This window comes from Anas acuta, chromosome 3 (assembly GCF_963932015.1).
Source record: "Anas acuta chromosome 3, bAnaAcu1.1, whole genome shotgun sequence".
NCBI classification, from domain to species: Eukaryota; Metazoa; Chordata; class Aves; order Anseriformes; family Anatidae; genus Anas; species Anas acuta.
The window spans coordinates 54,415,665-54,438,674 of NC_088981.1; the positions used below are offsets into that span (position 1 = coordinate 54,415,665).

General features: G+C 44.9%; 1 protein-coding gene across 7 annotated transcripts in view; it reads left to right on the forward strand.

Annotated features, from left to right (window-relative positions):
• Positions 1-23,010, forward strand: part of ARID1B (AT-rich interaction domain 1B) — a 320,528-nt gene that overhangs the window by 152,934 nt on the left and 144,584 nt on the right. For 4 of the 7 annotated variants that reach the window (XM_068677174.1, XM_068677171.1, XM_068677169.1 and 1 more), the window contains exon 5: positions 21,998-22,039. The exons of the other annotated variants lie outside the window; for them this stretch is intronic. In XM_068677174.1, the coding sequence (XP_068533275.1) occupies positions 21,998-22,039 (42 nt within the window). The remainder of the gene's footprint in view (positions 1-21,997; positions 22,040-23,010) is intronic. 7 annotated transcript variants of the gene reach the window in all.

The window sequence follows — 23,010 nt, forward strand, 5'->3', positions numbered from 1 at the left end:
TTTAAAGTAGAGTGGCTTTTTTTTTTTTTTAAGTTACCAGAGCCCACCAGAGAACAAGCAGGCTTTTTTTTTTTCCCCTGTGATTTTGAAACGTGGAAGGTCTAAAAGCCATGACATAGCAAGAGCCTACTCACGTCAGATCCTTCGTGTAGGACAGACTGAAGGGGGCATGCGGTGTGGGACGCTCGGCCCCGTGCACAGTGTGCCTTACAGTCACGGCCCCACAGTGTCGAGGTGAATACTTGCACCGTTCATCCCCAAATAATTGATTTCGTTGTGACTGCAGAACAAAAAGGGGGAGCTTTTCAGGCACAGAGGGTGTCAGTGTGCTAAACTTATAGGAAAACATTGTTCTTTGGGACTTCGGGAAGAGTACTTACAAAATGCAGAAGAGAGTTACTGCCAGCAGATTCGCATTTATTAATTGCATGTGTTCACAGCCCAGACACCGTGAGCTGTAAACTATTAATTCCAAAGACAAGCGGCTATCCAACAGCCTGTCATTTTGCATGAAAACACAAATATTTTGTGCTCTTCTGTGTGGGATTAAGTATCTAACTTTTAATGTATTCCGGCGTATGGGAATATATCTTCTACCAAACGCAGTTGAAAAGTGAATATGAGTGAGTTGCATTTTCCTTTAACCTTTTCTCTCTTTATTTTCCTCCTCTCATTAATGGGCTGTCTTATTAGGTGCTGTGTACTGGTCACTTAAGTGCACCAGCTGGAGAATGTGTGTGAAATGAAAATTGAGATGTTGATGACTTGAAGGAAACTGCGGATCATTAGCAGAGCCTTCCCTCCTCCTTTTGCTCTTCTAAGATGCTTGTGTAAACTGGGGGTGGAGATAAAGAGAATTTTCTTCAGGCTTCATGTAGTGAAATGCTCGAACTATGCAGGTACCATCCATCCGGAGAGCGCTTGTGTGTGCATGTGTGTACATGCAGGGAACTGGAGGAGATGGAAAATTCAGTATCATCGTGTCTCGCAAAGCTGTATTCCATTACCTTAACACATAGCATAGCATAAAAGCAGCATGGGTATTAAAAGATTTACGAACATGAATGTTTTGCATCTCACTCTGAAAATACCAGATATCTTAAACATAACAACTTTTGTGAATAATTGTGAAAATCAGTTTTCCTGTATTTGTGACTGGAAGATGACTGGATTGTATGGTTTGGGGCCTCTCCAGTTTATTTGAAACACTTTTTTTTTTTAAATTATTATTATGCAAACAACTCTTTTTACACAGGTTTGCTTTAAGACCATAACGCACAAACTCTACAGAAAGAATAGTGTTTACGTGCTGATTTTTGTAAAATGCAGCAGATTTACTGCAGCCATCCTAATTTTTCAGCCTGTGGGGGTGCAGCGTGGAGCACTGTGTGCTGAGACATGCACGCTTTGCAGGCTGCAGCTCGTTACCAAAGATGATGCTATCTGTGCAGCACAACTGTGGATCTCATTTGCTCGCTTGTGGTTTTCAGATTTTTGCCTTTGTGACATAGAGGTCTGGATGGGTTTTCAGTACGGCAGCGTGGCCTTACACACTTACTGCTGAGAGAGAACAAAAGTTAGAGTACGGTAAAGGTTTGTGCGTTGTGTTAGCTGAGGTCTGTGGAGGAGAACCACATCTAGGGGGTGGGTGTGTATTCATAAAGCTATTTTACCAAGAACGTAATGCTCTCTACTATTTGTGATTGCAGAATTTGCATGGAAACACGGGTGCAACAAGGCTAGAGAGCAAAATCTAATCAGGCCAAATGAAGTTAATTCCCATAACTGAAACTCAGAAAGACTTGTATTTGTGACGTTAGTGTCAGCTGCCTTTTGTGAAGCCAAGTAAATTGTGTGCCCTGTAGAACAGAGAGGATTTTCCACCGACAGGTAGTCTGTACGATCCAAAGCCAAATGTAATGCAAGTCTGCCTCACCTTTGCAGTCATCCTCCTCCTCTGCCTAAAATAACCTCCAGCTCACGCACTGCTTTGAACGGTAGCTTCTGTTAAAGAATTGCACTAAGAAATTATTTTTATATGCATATATATATAGATACACAGATGCTAATGCTGTGGAGGTGAGAAGACATCTGCCTGATAGCTCTGAGCTGTCATAGTTGGATCTGAAGTAACACCGTTTCAGTAGTAAAATTTGTCTTGTATTTTACTCTTGTTTTGAAGAGTTTGTCTCCATCGTTATCCCAAGAAGGCTGGCCACGTAATCCAACAGCTACTTTACCCCTTTAACATGGGGTTAGGCTAGACTCGTTGTCTTCATATTCAGCAGGCCTCCATGAAGACAAGAAATGTAAGAGAGAGCCAGAGCGAGTTTTCTTTTATTCCTACTTATTATGAGCTATCAAATTAAAAAGTTATTGTAGCTACTCTCGATAAAAGTGAAACTGGGAAGAGGGCGGGGTTGAAGATGAAAGAAAAAATGATCTGTTAACTTTATAATGGCTTATTTTCCAGTACAGCCTTATCTCTATGGATAGGACTGATAAACCTATGCATTTTTTCTTTTAAGATGATGTTAATGGCTTCAGTTTGCCCGAAAAAATGTATCTTCAAAATATATTCCAGGAATATATGTTCCAGGAATAGGAACTGTGTTGCACCTGGCGTCCTCTGATTCCCACCTGGAGTCTTCACAGGAACAGGTCCCCTGCTCATAAAAGTTACCTGTGTGTGCGCGTTATATCTGTACCTGGGTGCTTGGCTTGCAGGGACTGTTTCTGAGGGAAGAGTATGTATTTGGGTGATTTAGGGTTCACGTTCTTCTGTTCTGGGACCAAATGTGCATGTGCAGAAGTCCCCTCTTGAGGTGCCATTTCAAAAAACACCTGGAAATTCCAGATGCTTCTGTCTCTTCCAAAGCAAGGTAGCACACTTCAAATAAAGAGAGCGCCTTACATACAACATCAAATTAAGCTGTAGATGCTTTTGGTGCAGGGCGCAGATGCTTTGGTGCAGGGTGTTGCAGATGCCACAAAAAGTATATGGGTTCGAAATAAAATTGGATAAATTAGTAGAAGAAAACTCCATCAAGCATTACTTAGTACAAAGGTGTGACCTCTGGTTCAGAAAGTCATGAATTAAAAATGACTGAAGATAGGAGAGATATCTTAAATGGATGCATATAGCCAAATAAACCACACTTCTCAGCTTAGTGGGTGGCTGGAATTGTGAGTGAACCCATATGCATGCAAAGAAAGCCAGAAAAAAAATACTTCCTCAGCAGTATCTGCCGAGGAACAAAACAAACGTGACCCCTGCTTTAGGTTGCTCTGCCCAGTGCTTGGGATTGCTTGCTGGAGCTGAGGAGGGGAGGGCCTCTGTGCAGTTTGCTCAGGTTGCGCTCGCTCTCCCTCCCTGCCTGGAACTCCCAAGTAGTGATTTTCCTGGTGCTAACTCATCCCACCCTCCGGAGAGCTCTGATGGATCTGCTCTCTTTTCTCTGGCTGAGGAGCAGCAGATCTTTTCTCTCGAGTTTTAGAGATTACCTGGAGTTTTTTTCTTACGTTTACCAAGCGTTGTTGGAGCCTGAGTGATTGATGCTAGATTTGGGAGAGCAGAGCTTCCATCTCCCACGGACTCTTGAACCTTCCTTTAGGTAAATGGTATTTGGTGGGAAGTGCAACTTGGAGCTTACCCTAAGAGCTATTGGAAGGAGATGGAAGAGTTATTTACTCATAGCCGATCTGCCTCTAAGCTGTGTTCCCCTCATGTACTGGCACAAACCATCCTGTTACCCCTCTCCTTGGAGTCCCTTAGGGGAAAAAATTAAAAAAAATGGGTTAGGAACTGAAAGTGAGGAGCGCACACCACTGATTTCATAGCAGTATGCAGGGCACGTGGAGGGGGTCATGTTTGTCTTCCTCCTCGGCAGATACTGCTGAGATAATAAAATGCTCAGGCTTTCGGTGCTTGCATATGGTTTCACTCACAATGGGAATGTACACATAGACAGTATTTATACAAGAACAGTTACCTATAACTGTAAAATACACAGTTAAAAACAATTATTGAAGAATTTTATGCTTGAACATTTCCAAATGAAAGCCATATTTATGAAAGGTTGTGGGGAACCTAATGACGGATATTTCATTCTGATGGAATAAATTAGCTCTGTTTCAAGTGTCTTCTTTCAGAAATTGGTCCCATTGTGCTGTGGAGCATGTCGAGTTTTGTGTGTAACTCTCGGGATGCATGGTAGAAGATGAGAACTTCAGTAGGTTGTTGGGTCACTAAGCCGTAGCTGCTTTGGCCTTCTACATATCCATTGGGGTGCCTGGTTTTGGTACAGTATTAAGACAGCCATGGTTTTCCAAACCCTAAAGGAGACTCAGCTTCCTCCAATGACCACAAATTCCCATTTTTGCCCAGATCTACTACAATAGGCTTATTTTCAGGAAAAATAAATAAACAAACTGCTATTGAGACTGTGTAGTCCATATGAGGACTTCTCTTGCATCCAGCAGCTTGGCAGGATCAGCGAGTAAGTTGTTTATTTGTGTTTTGGGGGTGTTTTCTTCTCCCATGTGAGCACTGGCGATGATACTTCTTCAAATCGGGTGGAGATACCCAGGAGCAGTGGCAATCATCTCACAGTTGGTCTCAGGTTGTATCCATCTAACCTATCTGCTGCTTTTCTGCTGATCTTTCATCACTGAAGAGCTTTGAGTTGCTTAAAGTGAACGATAAATAATGCATTTCTGTATTGTTCTCATGTTTCTTCTTTACCTGCACCTTTAGGGATTTAGGTTTTCAGTGTTACGTATGGTAAAACAAGGATCTTGGCTTTTTTTCTTCAAGAATTTTTGTCCAGTCTGTTACTTGTTTCTTCACGAGAAGAAACACGGTGCCTTTCAAAGGGTTTTCTTCTGATACGGGTTGCACTTGGAGGACTGTATTAACTGGCTTTGTCTTCTGTTTCAATCTTGCTTTATTAAGTTGATGATATTGGGACTGACACTCTGCTAATGACAATTTCATTTAGTGGGAAGAGGAAGGGGATGGACGGCAGAACTCATGTAATCATGCGGCCATTCGTCTGCATTGGCTCCTTTCACATGTTCTCTATTTCCATAAGTTTTAAGAGGATTGGACCAGTCTGTCAAATATTTATGCGTATATACTTTATTTCCCCTTTCAAGTGCTAGTTCCACAGCATGGATAGAGATGTGAAAAATTCCTATGAGGCAATACTGTCTTTCTCAGAACTTTTATTTAAAAGCATTTTTTTCAGAGCTTTGCGATTGTGCATGTTCAATGTTGCTATTGAATTTTGGAGGATTTGGAAATGGAGATCTAGTTACCAGCAAGGGGGTATTTTCAAGCTCTTCTAGAATTTTGGAAAGCTGATTTCAAGGAGTGGGGTCACTTTGTTTAACATGCACTGAAAGGGACAGCATTTGTTGTTGTTTTTTTATGCTTTGTGTCTTGTAATGGTCTTGCTGGCAGTTACAGATAGTCGTACATACAAAGAATCAGTGTTTTCATTTGAAAATGGTGTAAGCCAATATAGTCTATGTAATAGGTATCTGGCACTTCTAGCATAAACAGTCCATTTGCTTTCTGTGGGCTGTAGCTGCATGATTTTTCAGTTGTTGCTTTTTTCACTCTTGTACTTAAACAAATCAGTATCTTCTTCTGTCTTAAAGTCACATCTGCTGCTTGCGAGTCCCTGCATCTGAATTTATAATCGTGCATGTTAAAGCACTGATAAAACGCAGGTGTGTTCTTTTCCGGAAAGATGGTGGACATTTGTGTTTTTCCCCGACGTCAGAGTACTAAATGCCTCTCAGTTCCCGAAGCTTTTTTTTCCCCTAGGCCTCACCACTGCCCATTAGCTGAGATGGTCGCAGAGAGCCAGCAGAGGCCCGTAAAGTGTCAGCTCATCGCTCCTGCAGGGCCCCTCAGAGCTGCTGGGGGAAAGCAAGCACGGTGGGTGAGGCTGTACAGTGTGCCTTTAAGGGCTGGCTATCAAAGAGCAGCATTCTTAGCAAGTTAACTGCCATGAGGTAATACGATGAGGATGAGATAATTTGGGTTTTTCAAACAATTTAGCAGGTCAAGGTAACCCTTAGGTTCCTCTGAGGATTTCAGCTCTGTTAGATCCATTAAAAACTACACGGCGGTGGCTAGGAATTGTGCTGGACGCTGGCCCTCCTGCATGGGGCACGCAGCTTGCCCTTGCTGGCCACCTTCCCCCAGTGCAGTAGGGCTGGGACAGGAGTCCTGGAGGAAACCTCTCAAACCGTCCCCTGCAGGCTGTGTGCCCACGAGGCCCAGCAGCAAGGAGCTCCAGCGCTGCTTAAGTCACTGCAGTTCACCTTTCCCTGCGCAGAGGGCCTAGGTGAAGCCGAAGGTAGTGCCTAAGGATCACAGCCAGTGACCCTTGGGCCGCTGCTGGAGGATGTTCATTTCGGGGCAGAGGAGATGAGGACAGAACAGGGCTGGAGTTTTGTGTCGTTGACAGCTGAAAAACAAAAGCAGAAAAACCTTCAGCCCCGGCATTCCAGTGCTTGTAGGGGGGCATTTTTTAGGTCTTGTAAAATGGAGGGGGAGGGATGTGAAAATAATGATCCAAGTACCTATTACAGGTTCATGAACTGTATAAAAAAGAATCTGAAGCTCTTTCCAAAAAGCTTCATGTTTTGTAAAGCTTTTTCCTTGTTTTGAGCCCAAACTCGGGATTTTTGAGTGCTTCCGCTTGGTAAAATTGACTCCAGTTCTGGCAGAAGGCAAGAAACATGATTATTTTTGGCATTTCTCAAGAATCTTTTTTTCCGCTATTTCTAATACTGGTCTTTAGAGCCATGCCTGTGCCCTGCCCAAACTTACAGAAAAGTTCATTTCACATGGTGGGAAAAACAGCCCGTGCACAGCCAGGATAACAATTGCGTTAGATCCAGTCAGGTATATACATAATGCACACATGGCAGTCCTTAACCAGTTTGCCTTTTCTCCTCTTTAAATGAAGCAGAGGTGTTGTTTTTTTCTACTCTTTAATTCCTTTGTGGGAAAATGTGCACTAAGTGTGATTAATATGGCCAAAGGTTTTGGGTCAGTCCTGACAATTTGTAAATGTGGGCTTTGTTTTCGGGCGGTTCTGGTGGGAGTTGTTTATATTAACCTTTTCCACAGCAATAACTGGAACCAATCTCAGGAAGAGATTCACACAGAGCTCTGAGTATTTTTAATGTAATTGTCATGTGGCTTCCGTGGCATTAGATACCGTCACCCCATACATATATTCTTTCCCTTTCTACTCACTCCACGTTTAATGTTAAGTAATTATGCTGGTATTTGGATGTAGTAATAGTTTTGTTCCTTTTTTTTTTTTTTCAGTTTCAGAGAGACAAAATCTTCAAACTTAGGTCATATTTAGCTACATAGTGGCCTGATTTTCAGAGAAGTGAAATTAATTGAAAACGCGAGTGCTTATCATTTCTGAAAATTAGGCCAATTATTTCAGTGACTAAATACGAACATAGGTATCTACTTGTCGGCAATCGAGTCTGAAAATTTGTAGCATTAGCTTTTATATCTTGGAATCAATTCCTTGCTTGTCTAGCGCGATCTCAAGTGCTAAACATCAGTGAAATTAATTTGTTACGGTGTGCGCGCAGGAAAATGTTTGGACACTTGAAAAATAAACAGCTACACGAGGCGTAAGTTTGGCCTGACACGCTCAGCACCAGCACAAAGCGCACGGGCGTTCATCGCGCACCCTTTGCAGCTCAACACTTTTTATTTCTCCCGACTTAGCAGCGCCCTTCCCACGTGAGTTTTGATCTCGCTGCCCCCCTTTTAACGCGTAGTTTAGAGGAGTTGGGATTATTTTGCTTCGAGCTGCCAGGCCCCAGAAGGATTTTTGAGCCCCCGCGGCCACAAAGGTTGATTTTAAAGAAAAAAACACCCCAAAAATCCCCCCCCCCCCCCCCCCCGGCGGCCGGGCGGGCAGCGATCGCCTCACGGCGGGCGCGTTCCCGGCAGCCCCCGCGCCGCCGCCCCTCCCCCGCCGCGGCTCCGCTGCGGCGCGGCCTCTCCTCAGCTCCCCTCCCCCGCACGTAGGCGCTTGGAAAGGGGGAGAGAGAGAAAAAAAAATAAAAAAATCTCCCAGCCCGGCTAGAAAATCAGCCTTGTTTCCTCAGAAACCGCAGCTGCTGCGAGCAGCAAACACGTCAGGCCGGCCCTCCGGCACGCACAGATGTGCCTTTGTACGCCCGCCTCAGCGCCGCGCGGGGCGGGGGGCGCAGCCCCTCACGGCTCACGGGGAAACTCGGGGAGTGCTGCGCTCCCCCTCGCCCCCTTCTTTATTTTTTATTTATTTATTTTTTTAAATTTTTTATTCTTTTTACGTTTCGTGCGGCCCCCGAGAGCTGGGGGTGTTGGCAGGGGGGAGTTGGGGCTGAGCGCGGATGGAGCCGCCCTTTCCCTTCCCTTCCCTCTCCCTTCCCTTCCCTTCCCTCGCCCCCTTCCGAGCACAACTTCGGGCCCGGACGGGCCGCGGCTGGGAAGGGACGGAACAAGCGGGCCGGGGGGGGCGAGGGAAGAAGGGGGAGCAGGAGGAGAGGAGGAGGAGGAGGAGGAGGGCGGGAGGGAGGAAGCGGCGCGGCCCCGAGCGCCGCCGCCGCCGCAGACAAAAACAGGTCTGGCCGCGCCGCGGCGGGGGAGGGGCGCGCGGGCCGCCATTGGCGCGCGGCGGGGCGCGGGCGCAGCTGCGGGCGCGGGCGCAGGGCGGCCGCTGGGGCGCCGGCAGCGCGCGGCCATTTGGCGGGCGGGCGGCAGCCCTCGGCGGGAGAGCCCGCTGCGGGGGCTCCCTCCCGCGCCTCTTTTTTTTTTAATTTTTTTTTTTTCCTCTTTTTTTTTTATTTTATTTTTTTTTTTTTTCTCTTTTTTTCTTCTCTGTCTTTTCAGTAACGCACAAGCGAAGCTCGCAAAGCGCCCCTCCTCCCCCCGCCCCCCCCCCCCGGTTCGTTAACCCGCTGTTGTTTACTTCCCTCTCCTCACAATGGCCTCACAGCATTGTTTTACATTATTTTGGTACTTCCTGCGAAAATATTCCTTCAACGAAACCCGGCACATCCCGGATAGCCCGAGTTACGCACGAAACACCCAGCTGAGTCGAGCGCTCCTCATCCCTCCTTTCAGCCGTCAGCCAGCCCGGCTGACTACTTTTATTAATTTTAAACCCACTTTTCTCCTAAAAGTACGTCTGTGGGGGACAGTCGTGGCTGGTTGGGGCCCTTCCCAGCAGCCGTAACCCCAGCCCCACCAGAGCAAAGCCACCATGGGGCGTGCGCCCTGCTGGCCCTTCGTGCCTGTGCACGGCTTTGTGGGGAGAGCCAGGCCAACAGCACTCGGCAGAGCAAAACTCGGGCCCCTAAAACTTCACATCACACTGTAACACAGCTAATGAGACCCGGCGCTAGGGTGGGTGTGAGCCCTGCTCGCTTGTTTTCACCCCGAGTGAAAATAAAGGGCCTCGTCGCTTTGGACGGAGAGGTTTGGTAGACACGCACACAGCTCTTGCTTGCAGGAAGCCATTGCTTGCTGGTACGGAAACAAGTTTTCACATTGAGCCCCACCACATAAACATCTCGTGATTTTTTTTATTTTTTTCCCTCACGAAAAGCTGCGCACGAATTAAAAAAAGGAAACACCAGGGTCTCTCCTTTTTTTTTTTTACCTCCCTGTGTGCTGTCCCCCCGCCTCTGTGCAATGAGTAGGAGGGACGGAACTTGTGACAGGGCAGGTACTGATTAGTTGCTGTCAGTCTGCGCAGATTAACACCTATTTTTAGGCTTCTGAACCTCTTGAGTAATACTAGTTAAATTGGCACAGGTTAATAAGTTGGGGTCCGCAGAGCCTCTTAACTGTTGGCTGCGAAATCTGAATTAAAGAGACAGGCTGGCTTTGTCGAAACGACGGAAACCTCGCAGTTGCCGCGTGCCTGTGTGCGTGTGTGTACGCACACACAACACGCAGAGGTCCAGAAAACAAAAGCCGAAGTCGATCACATTGGGCATGCTAGCACAAACGTGTGTGAAGTTCGAGGATCTCTGCGGAATACATCGCTAGTGAAGCAGAAAGTCTCTGGAAGGAGATGTGTTCTCTGTTTGTTTTTTATATCGATGTAGCATTTAAAAATAAAACTTAATCAGTGTTTCTTCATGCTTTTTCTACGTGTCCTCCCCCCATTATATCATTATACTGTTACACTGACACCCACTGGTAAAAGTTGATCCGAGACCATGAGTGTAAACCGAGCTTCTTGATGAAGGGACTGAAAAAAAAAATAAAATAAGGACAGAATAATAGCTGCTTTCCCTCACTCCCCCTGGGGAAAAAAAAAAAAAAGTTTTGTAATTAAGGTTATTCATTTTTATTTGATTTTGTTTTTATGAAGAGTAGGTATATGGATGCCCCAGATGTAAGAAGGGCCTTGTTGTTTTTCTCTAAAAACATAACAACACAGAAGTATCTGCACTAGCAGTTTTTCTAGATGTTGGTATGTTTGGGCATAGACAACAGGCTGGCACGGAGGAGAACAGGAAAAATCATTAGTACATTAGTAGCTGCGGTGTTTAACATCATTTCCCAGGTAAAGCAACTTGAAGAAAAACAGAAATAATGGTCACGCAATAAATATATTTGTGTGGGCACTGACCTGATTGTATCAAAGTGGAGATGAATGCCTGTGCTGTGCGTGTCTCATTTAGTCTGTTTACCATTTAATTCAAAGTTGTCAGTGGTCTTGAAAGCCACTTGTGTTGGAGAAACAAGGCTCATTTTATCGAAATCTACCACTGCACCAAAATCTGGTTTGCGAGAGCGCCGTTCCATAGCCCTGCCTAGCACAAGAACAATGCCATGCAATTACACTGTTTCAGGCTCTGAAATAGGCTTTCTTCCAAAACGCCCTCCCCTTATATTATGAGATGTGTTCCTATTAATGCAATGATTGATTGAAAATCTTCCTGTGTTTACGTTGTTTGGGCAGCAGTAGCTTGGATTTCCCCTGTCTAGACTAAAATTGTATCCAGTGGAGATGCATGGGACAGCTGTTTGTAAACTCTTAGCGGGACATAACAAATGAGCTGCAGCAAAAACTGTCAATGAGTGGCTTTCTTATAAATGCGGTGATACCTTCTTTGTTCAGAGGGGGAAGGGGAACCTGAGCAGAAATACATACAGAAACAAAATGGACTCCGCAGAGCACAAGTGTGGAAAAGACCTGCCAGGGCTGCGCGGTTCAGAAATTAAAACTCTAGCCTTTCACCTCTGAGATTGCAGTTCAAGTTTTTCTTTACATTCTGAGCAAAACGAGCTTAAAATGAGTGTAAAAATCACTCTCTGGGGCTGCCAACTTACTGTTATAATTGGTGCAGATACCGTAATTGGAAAACAGGGTGAGTGCTGGGGTTTAGCACTTCGGGAGAAGTTACAGGAAGATTTGTTGCTCAGGTGCTTCCTGTATCTTCGTCTTTCAGACTAACCTGTGCGATGCGCGTGTGTAAAGAAAAAAGCCTTTAAGAAAAAGCTTGTTAAAGTTTAGGATTTGTACAAGGTTCTCGTGTCTGAACATGTAGAGCTGCATGGAGTATCGCGGTGTACGCACACCTCCCTGCAGAAATGCTAAGTTCAGAAAACTGCACGAGGCTGTTAGCAATTGATTTGTTTTGCTGTTTTACCTTCAATAAATAATACAAGCATGAATAGGGAGGTTACTTTGAAATCGAGACAGGCTGGAAAAAAATGCCAGCTTGTATCCTGTAATTATCCAGAAGCACCCTTGTAGACCCAGAATAAAACTCACGAAGAGGCACAGAGCAGAGTGAAGGAGCAGAGTTTGTGAGGAGGTGGAGTGTCAATAGCCTGCCACATCCTCTCTCATCTCCTCTGTCCCCGAGTGTCACGCTCGTTCTGTTTGCAGGAAGAAACTGCAGCAAACTAATCCGAGGGAAAAGGGGGTGGGGGGCAGGAAAAAGAACATTTATAGTTCGTATTGCAGTATGCAAATAAAATATTAAAAATGCTATAAACAGTTTTATAGTCATTGTTTATGGACTCTAGAATTTTTAATATTTTAACATGTAATTGAATTCTGAAGCCAAGATTCTGCAATTAATCAGGCTTTTATAAGCGAGCTGCTATTTGCTGGGAGTAACTTCGAGAAGAATTTGGACTCGATTTTTCTGGTTTGCGTTGTGGGGATATCAGAAATGTGAAATGCTGAAGTGGCCTGCGAAATTGTACGTTGTGCGCTCGCTCGCTCGACTGAGTGAAAGTCCCAATTTGTGTAAGTAGTTCAGGCATTCGGGGAACCTAATTGTTTGATTCATGTATGCAAATTCAGGCTTTGTGTGTGTGAAGCGTGGAACGTGTGTTTTTGGAGGACGTGTTCTCAGCGCTGCGCTCATTTTCCTCTGCCACAACAGACGGAGAACTCGGGCAAAACGGGAAAATAACAGTTTGCCAGCTTATCTGGACTCGTATTATTCCGGGCCCTACTGAGGACTGAAGTGACTCCTTGGAATATTTTTTCTTTTTATTTTTCGCCCCATTGAAATCTTCAGTGTAGAGCTGGCCTGGAGCTGAGAGCTTTTTTTCTCTTCAGTTCTGAGGAAGTGTTTTGCTGTTGTGAACTAGAGCAGTGTGGAGGAGTTATGGCACTGACAGGAGCACTTGTTCTTTCCCAGTAAACTCTTAAATCCTGCTATCAGAAGGGTCAAAAACTGGCCAGCTGTGACATCTGAATAATTTTTAAAGCGGTTAATCCAGTCAGAGTGTTTCCTAATCTGCGCACCTTGTGGGGAGGTGAGGAGGATGCAGCTGAAAATAAGCCAAGAGAAAAAGCTCGGATCGTCGGCAAAAATAATTCAGTTCTTCTGAGTCCTGTTCCACAGACCTACCCTTTCAAGTCATGGTATGAAATACAGAACAGTGCCCAGGGGATTCCTCCCGTGTGACTCCTTGGCAGGTGTGTTGACGCTCTGTTGTGGAAACCAGTCCTTCCAAACCTGTGCTCTCGGGCTGACGATGCCCAGACGATGCCCAAATGGGTTTCCCAGCCGCTGTCGGTGTTAGCCACCCGCTATATATGGCCTGAGAGCGATGCGGGAGGGAAGCGGGCCGCGGGAGGAGCTGGCTGGCTGGCTGGGGAGGTAGGGATCAGGATCCCAGGGCCTGGTACATCCCTGCTGCCCATCGCCTCGGCCATTTCCCCCGTAACATAGGTGGAGGCTTCCCTTGCTCTTAATTATTACTCGTCTCCCTTCCTATCTGTTCTGATTTTATTTTATTTTTTTCCAAATGAAAAAGGAAAGGGTCATTTTTGTGTTAACCAGTTTTCTCAAAATCGTGCTTCAGAAAGGTGCGATTCACTGCTCCTACGAGGGGAGGGGGAGGGAGGGGGCACGGAGGTATAATAAGGAATCAGTTTCTCCTCCTGCCTCAGAATTAGGTTGTGAGTGAACAGAACCATCCACGATCTAGAAAAAAAAATTAATAAGAACGTCAGCGCTATGTAGGGTAGGTCCTCTGGTGACAAGTTTTGCCTCAGCATGACTTTTTTTGCATATTCCTGTTTTATTCTCAAAAAAATACCTTTTTTTTTTTTTTTTTCCCTTTCAGATGAAGCAGTCCTTGTAGGGCAGGAGTTGAAAGTACTGTGGAGACTGTGCTAAATTACAAAAAGGCGCTCAGAAAGGTGTTCTTCTTTTCCCGTTCTTTCAGAGATTCAGCTAGGTTGTGTAAGTTACCCATTCCATTAAAAGTCGGAATAAAGAATTCAATTTACAGTTGGAATGGGTTGTGAGACACAGCAAAGGTTTTGAAGTTGAAACCATGTTTCTGAAACAGAGCGCTCTCTCTCCACATTGTGTGCCTCCTCGCCTAAAAAATCTTTTTAACCCACATACCCAAAATAATGTTGTCTAAGGTGCCGGGAAGCTTTTTCTCCTGAGCACAATAGGAATATGTTGAATCTTTTGAAAACAGTTTCTGTTTTTCAAACACCTTTTCTTTTTCAGCATAGATAATTAACGCCTTCTTCACAGTGCTTGGTGCCCTTGATACATCTGTTACCTTTGACAGATCCTTTCTGTTTGCCACCTCTTCTTAACATGCTTCCAATATTTTCAGCACAAAATAGCTTAGTATCTTTGATGTCGGGTGTATACCGGCTCAATTAAATAAGAAAGCTGCTGACAGAATGGTGTAGAGTTGAAACTTCAAGCTTTGTTTCTGTAAAGATTCTGTCCTTGGTCACTTATCTTCAATTTTTGCTGCAAATTGTTTGACTTCGCTCAGGCGAGGTTGTTAAGACATGTGGTTTTGCCTAGGACGGTACGTGTCTTCAGCTTCCCAGCTGGCACCTATAGGCATTATACAGAGAGGCAGGAAGAGGGGACGAGGGGGAGCAGCTCTCGCAGCCCTACAAAACAAAAGCCCTCCCTGCCGGTGAGGGTGGCGTTCAAATAAGCCTTTGGGGAGCTTTCTGGAATTTCTGAAATAAAAGCCATGATGGCACTGCAGCTGTTCGTTACCACCCCCTAGTTGCTGGTGGATGGCACCCCCTGTTTACAGGAAGCAAGCCTGAAAAAGGCTGTGAGGGCAGCTGGCCCCTTGGGTTGCCAGAGCCCTGGAGTGGGAACTTCCAGCCCTGTGGGGTGAGGGCAGCGAAGTTTTAACCCCTTTTGGCGTTTTCCTTATCAGCATCGCTCTGTAGGCTGACAGTGTGGTTGCGCGTGGCGGAGGCTGCTTGCAGAGACCTTTTGCAGTGGACTTTGGCGCGTAAGGTAGTATGGCTCACCCTTCTGGAGCTGCGGAATCAAAAGGGAGCAATGGTATTCAACAAAAGAGTGAGAACTGCAAACGGGTTCGAAAGGATGCAGACACAATACCTAAATAAAAGGCTTAACGCTTGCAGTAATTGTTACCGCTCATGTCACATAGCATAATGACAGTTTTTCAGGATTTCCCATATATTAGAATGCTTGCAGATGAAAGGTTTGAATTTTGTATTTAATAGTATCTACCACTCTTTTCTTAAGGGAAATTAAATAGTGACTGCTCCTAGATTTCAGTCTCAGTACAACAATCATTTTGATCTCTACATTGTCAAACAAATAAATATCAAAAGCTAATTTTCGGTGCAGTTACTCTGTTTTATGCAGCGCTCTAGTGTGAAAGAACTAATTGTATGTTACATAGCTTTGCATATGTATGAAAAACAGTGCTTGACAGAAAATATACAAAAGGTTTGAACTGTGAATGTGTTCACAGCAGCGTCCATGCATGGGTATACGTATGTCTGCCTGTATGTTCCTTACCTGCTTCACCTTCTCATGACAAGAGCAGATGGACATGCTGCTGCTGTGAATTTGCTGCTGATCAGAGATGTCTGTGGTAGCTGTGGAGGAGTAACTTGTCTCAGAGCATGCTTGCAGGTAGTTCTGGTAGGCCCTGCTGCAGCAACTCGTGAGTGTGCACTGATCAGCACATGCACAATCTCAAATGTCCATTTATCCCCAGTTTGCAATGGCTGCTTCCTGGTGCTGGTCTAACTCTGTCTCTTTCTGTTTGAGGTCCCAGGGATTGCCCCATCGCCATCTAATCCACAACTTTTTGTTCTCCCCAGTTGCTTCTAATACATATGTAATTCTGTAGTGAGTGTTGTATCCCACAAGGCTGATGGTTATTGCTTTTAGTTAGCTAATATCTAGAGTCTATTTCTTTTGCTTCTCAGGGATTGGCCTCATTCCCAGGATTTTGCAAAATATTTGCAATGGGAGACTAAAACAGCAGGTTAGTCAATATCATGTCCAAGACAGTGTATTAGGCACAATGGTGAAGATGTGAATGATTTTTTTTTATTATTATTATTACTTTTTGTAAATCAGCTTCCACAAAAACATTGGCATTTAAGAATTTTAAAAATATGAGCAGGACAGATCTGCTCTGCTGTACAGCTTTGAAGAACATGAGGCATCATTGTGCTTTATCTCTAAGGCTGGCTGACCAAGCACAGAGCTGCTTCAGCGAGCTGTCCTTGAGCTGCTGTGTTGTCTGTACATGCTAATAAGGAGAATGAGGAGAATTAATAAGCAAGTGTGAAATGCAGCATAGTTTCTGAAAATCCTTTCAAACCCTTTTAACGCAAAATAGCACACAGTTGTTCTACCATTTAAAAAGAGATCTTTTTGTTGCTTAAAGTGTATTTTGGGAGCTAAAAGTTGCGGCTTCAGAAATTTGAGCACTGATCTTTGTTATTTCTAACCCTGGTGAAGTAGAAGATAAATAACTGACATCACAAAGGGCTAAGAAAAAGTGGGTGCTAGATTTAAAGAGTGTCTTGAACTGGGTCACATTGTCCCGTTGTTACAGGGGTCACACTGCACGCACTTACATAGCCAAAAGGCCTTGACTAAGTAGTTTCCATGGACTGTGTATGAAAAGTGAGGAAACCTCAGCTGATTTCTCCTTAATTCATGAGGCTGATACTGTGCAACTACCTCGCCTTTAATTCAGGCATAGATTCAGGGTGGTAACAAAGGTGTCTTTGGTATGTTTGTTTCAAGGATTGCCTGGGGAGCGTGCCCGCTTTTCCCTTGCTGCAGGCTTGGAACCTGACTGTAAGAACATGCATGATAGCCATTAAAAATAAACTGGTGGCAGTTAGCAGAGAAAAAAGGGAAGGAAAGGTTGTCTCAGTTACCAAAGTTTATTCCTATGTAGTCCTGCATACGCTAAAAGCAGTGTACAAGCTTTGTAAGTCCTTGAAGAATTGCCAAAAACTAGTGTGGGTCATTTAAGTTTGTCCCTGCTCCAAGGAGAAGGGCAACCATGGTCTACAGTTGTTGAATCCTAAATTACTTTAAAAGGGAGGCAAAGAATGCAAATATTACAGCTAGGTAGGCTGGGTTTCATGAAGATATGAATGACTATAGCAATATTTATCTTTGAAATAAACTTTCTAAGGGCGCTGAAAAGTGAAAGCAGGATAAATTTATTGTTCCTCTTGTTTAAAAAAGGTGAGTTCAGAGTTGTGGGGGGACAGAGCTTAAAAGCTGACAATCTGAACTAGAGAAGGATTGGAGGGTTGTAGCAGCACCACGCGCTGCAGCACCTTGCATGCACCCGGGTGTCCAGGCTGGTTCCAGCAGGCAGCCCGGCAAGGCCGGTGTGCGGGCACGGTGGCTGGAGGTGCATTTGCATCTTGCCGTGCCCAGACTGAGGAGTCCCGTTTGTAAGTCACCGAGACTACGGCGCTTCCCCCACCCACCCACCTGCCCAGAAGCCCTGGGAAGGGAAAGGGCAGACTGGGGACAGGAGCAGGTAATTTGATTGTGAATTGGGCAGCGTGATAAGGCTTGTCTTATCGCGACCCGGCGGCGAGGAGGTGATTTGACAGCAATTCAGGCGGCAACCCCTGTATTTCCTCGTTCTTTTATGATTTTGTTATCATGGGGAAGAGAGTCCTTTCTGATCTGCTTGATCTTTGTGATACGGTGGATACAAAAGTATTACAAAATGTGAGCATTAACATACACGTTTATTTTGTTTTGAACCTATCTTAGAAGTGCCAGAGGCATGCCTTTTTAGCAAGCAGGCAGTTGGCAAAAACCCTCTAGGTATCAGAGAGGCCATGTGCTATAATTTTTCTAGAATAATAGTGTCAAACAAATGACAATAGAAAGCCTGTGAAATTGGCAGCCAGCTGGGCAAATTCTCAGGTGTGACCCACAGAAATGGCAAGTGCCTGCGCAGAATATTTTGTCGGGATCGGAGCTGCACCAGCCTCTGCTGCCTTTCTTGCCGTAGCTCCAGCCCCGTGGACCGCCGGTCACAGCGGCTCTGTTAAGTGAAGGGCTCAGCCCCAAGGCTGAGGGCAGTGCTAAGCCTGCCTTGCACTGGGAGCTTTTGCCTGGGTAGTTAAACGCAGATCAATGATCCTTTTCAGCATTAATGGTAACAGGATATTATATGGCAATCCGCATCCACCTGAAATGATTATTAGTGCTTATTTTCAGATTCCACGAGGAGAGGAAAAAAAAGGAAGAAGAAGGTAGAGAGGGGTTCTGTGACCCGTGTCTCCTATGAGTTAGTTATTTTGTCCTTGAGTACTTGCCACTTCATATTCCCTTGTTTGGATAACAGTCTGAGTATTAAGCACAGCTGTAATTTTCTTTTTGTTAATGGTATTCCACTTCCTGTGGCTCTTGCTCAGTTTCAGCTAATCCCATCTCAAACAAAGTCTTGATGAGCCAAGAAGGAGCTGGACTGAATCGAGGACCAAATCATTGCCAAGTGTGGCTTTGGAGATGACCACAGTATTATAACTCCTTGTGTCATCTCATCGCAAGGCTGTAAAACTGTTTCAAAAAGGTATTGTTTAGCACTGCCCCTCAACGTTTTGATCTGTCACAAATCCTTTTCTCTGAGATAGGGAGGTAAAAATTGCTCTGTGCATGATTTACTGTAAGCCTTCTGGTGGTGATGCGATACTGTTCCTGGGGGCTGCCGGACTCCTTTATAAGAGCAAAACAAAAGTACTAAGTAAGTGTCCGTTATTCTGATAAAAAGAGACTTGGGGCCACTACCTAACTTGTTTCGGGGTACTCTACACGTTATGCATGAGAGATCTCTAGGATGACACAATGAACCATCTCCACTAGGAGGTGGAGGAGCTCACCCCACCTCTTACCACCTGCAACAGCCTCCTGGCCCAGAGCTGCAGCCCGCTTTATCAGCAGCAAAAAGGCCGCTGGATTCGTTAGAGAAATCTAGCGATGACAAGTCAGATTATATCCAAACCAGACATGGGGCAAGCAGGCCCATTCGGCTGTATCCCAGTGTGGTGAGGAGCTGGCCCAAAGCAGGCCCAAAGGTGGGGCCTCAGCACAGGGCCAGGGCAGAGCCTGGGTCTGGTGCCGGAGCCTCGTTAATCACCCAGCCCGCTTCTCTAACGATGCAGGGGATGTTTTGCTGCGAAAGGAAAACAACCCCTGCCCAGGATAATGTATTTACATGTGTACAGTGAGGCAACTAAAATAGGAAATGTTTAACTGCCACAAATAAGTCTATAATGAGAAGTTCTTAATTAATGCCTGATTATCTTGAAGCAGTAATGAATCTGTAGTTCATTTTTTGTTTATTGGAGTGAAAGTGATATATTTTGGAGATGATTAAAAGAAAGATGGTGCTTGCCTGACTCTTAAGGACACGGGATTTTCTATTCTTGGGTAACGTGGGTGTCGACTGAAGTACACTCTCATTCCCACTAGAGGGGGGTCCTCTCAGGCCAGGTTGTAATGCGTTTGGTGGTTTGGGTTGTTTTTTTGGAAATCAGCATGAGAAAAGTATCACACTGTCCCACATCTTGTGTCAGTACTTTACTCTGTGTATCGTACAGTGTCAGCAGTTACTTGTCTCTTACTGGTCGCTGCTGCTTTTTACACAGCGGTGAAAACCGAACTGAGGGGACTAATACACGAATAAACACAGCAGCAACTAAGAATACAGAGGGTGTTTTATTGCATCATCCTCAACGAGAGACAAGTATTTTATCACGGCAGTGGTGTGATCACTCTTGGAAAAGCAGAAATCGCATTACCAGACCTGTTCAATAACAGTTTTAAATCAGGATTACCGTCCACACCGATAGCTGCACTCTGAACCATTTTGTTGTCCCTGTGAGCGTTTACATTTCTAAGCAAAAAAGAAAATATTTCTGCCTGTGAAAGAGACCACGGTGATGTATGTGTTACACCACCTTCAGCTTCTGGTTTGCTGTTTGATGTCCCAGTTTGTTCCTCCTCTCAGTTTCTTGGTGAAAAGGAGACCTGAGTCTTGCAGATGTGGTGCTTGTCACGTCACCTTCATGTGTGTGTTTCGAACCAAGGGCAGCCACAGACATCCTCTCACCACCAAGTGAATGGGTGCTCAATTATCAGTGCCACCTTCCCACAGAGCGACGGTCCCCTCATGGCGAGGTGGCCTCCCCAGAGAAGAAATAAAGCCTGGAGCCCCAGCAAAGATCTGGCTGATCTTTGCAGGGTTTTCGTGCCATCCACGTTGTGGCCATCAGCACTGCTGGGTACAGGAGGGCGTCCGAGAGGGAGCCGGTGGCACGGGTTCATGTTTTGGGGTCTGTGTGGTTATGGTAGCAAGATGTTTTACCAGAACAAACAGCCTGGTGAAAATGAACTCTCGTTTTGGATGGGTACTGCATTAACCCTAGCTGGGCTGCCTCTGATCCTGGAATTACTTGAGGGTCCGAATAGGGCACTGTATTCTGACAAGTAGTCATACTGCTATTTCCAATCCAGCGTCTGATTATTCTCTTTTTGGCCTTGGGCAAGTCACTTAACCCTCTGTCTGTTTCTTCATCTGTAAAATATATTATGGATATTTATCAGTCTCACCAGGACTGATTGTTTAATATTTATAAAGTGCCTAAAGGATTAGAAGCTTAATATAAGTAGCTAATACGTATCATTTCAGATTGATTTTATTTACTTGGATGGTTTTTTTCTACCTCCTATTGAATGAGATCCTCTTTTGTAGCCTCTTACTGCCATTCCTAATCAGCCGGACAGGTCACAATTGGGTAACTTCAGGTTCATTTTCTCCTTTTATTCTTCCTTCCTATAAATGCTTCATCTCCTCCTCCCTTTTTTAATTTAGAGATGAAGGGATACCATATGTTGCTAGATCATGACATAAATATATTTAAGTGCTGCCATCATTGTTAGTTTATCAGCCTTTCCATTATAAACCCTCTTGTTCAGGGGTTTATAACTCTGGCATTATAATGTGCTTCAGGCTGAAACTTGACATTCATTTTTTCCCTCTTGATTTGCTTTAAATCCTTCACTCTTCTTAAGTTAAACTGGAACTGGAGATTAGATACATTAGTTATAGTTATACTAGTTGTATAAATTATAATGCAGCAGTAGGCATTTTAAATAGGATGTAAATCAGAGAAATAGAGAATTTCCTAGTTGTTAAACTATGAGCCTGGGAGTAGAAATGTGGGATTCTTTTCCTGAGCGCGTCCCTTGTTTGGCACATGACTGCTAAGAAATTATTTAACCTCTTTCTGCCTCACTCTTCTTGCTGTATATTGGGATTATGACATTTCCTACCTCACCGGTGTATTGAGAAGCTTAATTAATTAGAATTCATAAAAGCGCTGAGATTCTCAGGTGAAAGGTGCTGATGTGTGAAGTATTTTTAAGGAGTCTAATGAAAAAGCCGGCGTGCCTGCCTTTCTGTGCCTGTTGTCCTGGATTAACGCGGAGCAGCTCCCGGAGCGGTGGGGTACACAGCGAGCAGCAAGGCGCTGGATTTGGGGCACCGCCAGGCCACTTAACACCTTGTTTTCCTCAGCCTTTCTGGTCTGCACTGCATCTTGAGGCCTTGGCCTCTGCTTGGGCAGCCTTTCTGCCCTGAACTCCACAGATTTTAAAGGATTTGCTTAACTCCAGGCAGGACAGGGGCCTGTGAGTGAGGCCTGGGCAGCCGAGCTGTTCAGATGATGCTGCAGCACCCGGCCTCGCCATATGATAACATGAGGGGAAGAGCTCAGGTGCTGACAGCATTTTGTTTGAGGGGGAGACACCACAGCAGGAGATTCTGCTTGTGCTCGGGCAGCTTTTTGGCGTAGCTAAAACTCCCCATGGAGATCAGTGTTGCAGCTGCAGTGCAGCACATTTTGGGGCACCAACAGGTAGATGCTTTTTACAGCCTTTAGGCTGAGAAACGTGGTCTGTGTTGTGAGTTTCTGACTTTCCTCTTGTGAAGATTCCTTTTGTCAGCTGTCAGTTCACCATGTGCTACCGTATGCAGGCTTTCTGAGGGTCGGTCCAGGCTGGTGTCTTCATTTGGAGAAGCCTGCTTTGCCTGGGCTGTGGCGCTGTGCTCAGGAGAGGTGGTCGGTAGTGGCTACATTTCAAATGATCTTTCTCCTTATAATTTCAGGTTGAAGTCTTGGCCTCCGAGGATGCTACATTTGGACACAAGGTGTGTAGTTTGATGCAGTTTTGTTCTATAGGTCCCTTCTGTTTAAATTGTTGGATGTGATGGTACAGAAGACGACAATTTTCAGCCTGAGAATTGAGGATCCCTGTTAGTTACATCCACCAATTCAGAAACCTCCCCAAACATGTGGTGTTCTGCAGAGGGCACACAGGCTGGCTGAGTCCTGTTATTCTGTGTAGAACATTTGAGCAAATCTTAACGTGGGGAAGCCCATGTGGAAGTACAGAACTTCACTTTTGTAGTAACTTTTAAGATTGGAGCTGCCTCCGTGCTGGGTTTGTTCTTGTTTCATAGATTTGCAGTTCAGAAATCCCAGTTGTTTCCTGCTTTGTAACAGTCTGTTGAGTAAGCCACTTTGTTCACGATCCTTTTTCACAGTGCATCGCAAAGAGGAAGTATTACGTTGAGCAGCTGCATCACCCTGTGTTCAATTGTAGATCAATGTATGGCATACAGTATGCGTGGTGGAGAGACCATTTAGACCTGCTCTGTGGAATGGGTGGCAGTATCCTAGTTATTGCCTGAGTTTCTTTGGCCATCGAGCTTTACGGTGACAACCACAGTTTTAATTAAGCACTAATAGCAGATGATTTTAGGAAAAGGCAGATTGTGTGTAGGCTACATCTATTTAGCTCGGAAGAGAGTGGGGAGGGGAGGGGAAGGAGGAGATTGTAGAAACAGTAGGCTAAATCATGACAATGAAGAGTTTCCTGCTGCTGAAGGCCCCCTTGCTGTGATACTACTGCAGGTGAGAAAATAATAGTCTATTACTACCGAGGTAAAAAAAAAATAAAATCAAAAGATGAAACAAGTTTTCCAAGTTTATACAGAATTCAGTAAACAAAATTAACCCACAGAAAAAAAGCTTTAAAAGCATCTAAATATTCATGATGCCAGAATTTACAGTTGTGTCTGTATTGTACATTTTTATGTTGATACGTGATAAAGTGATT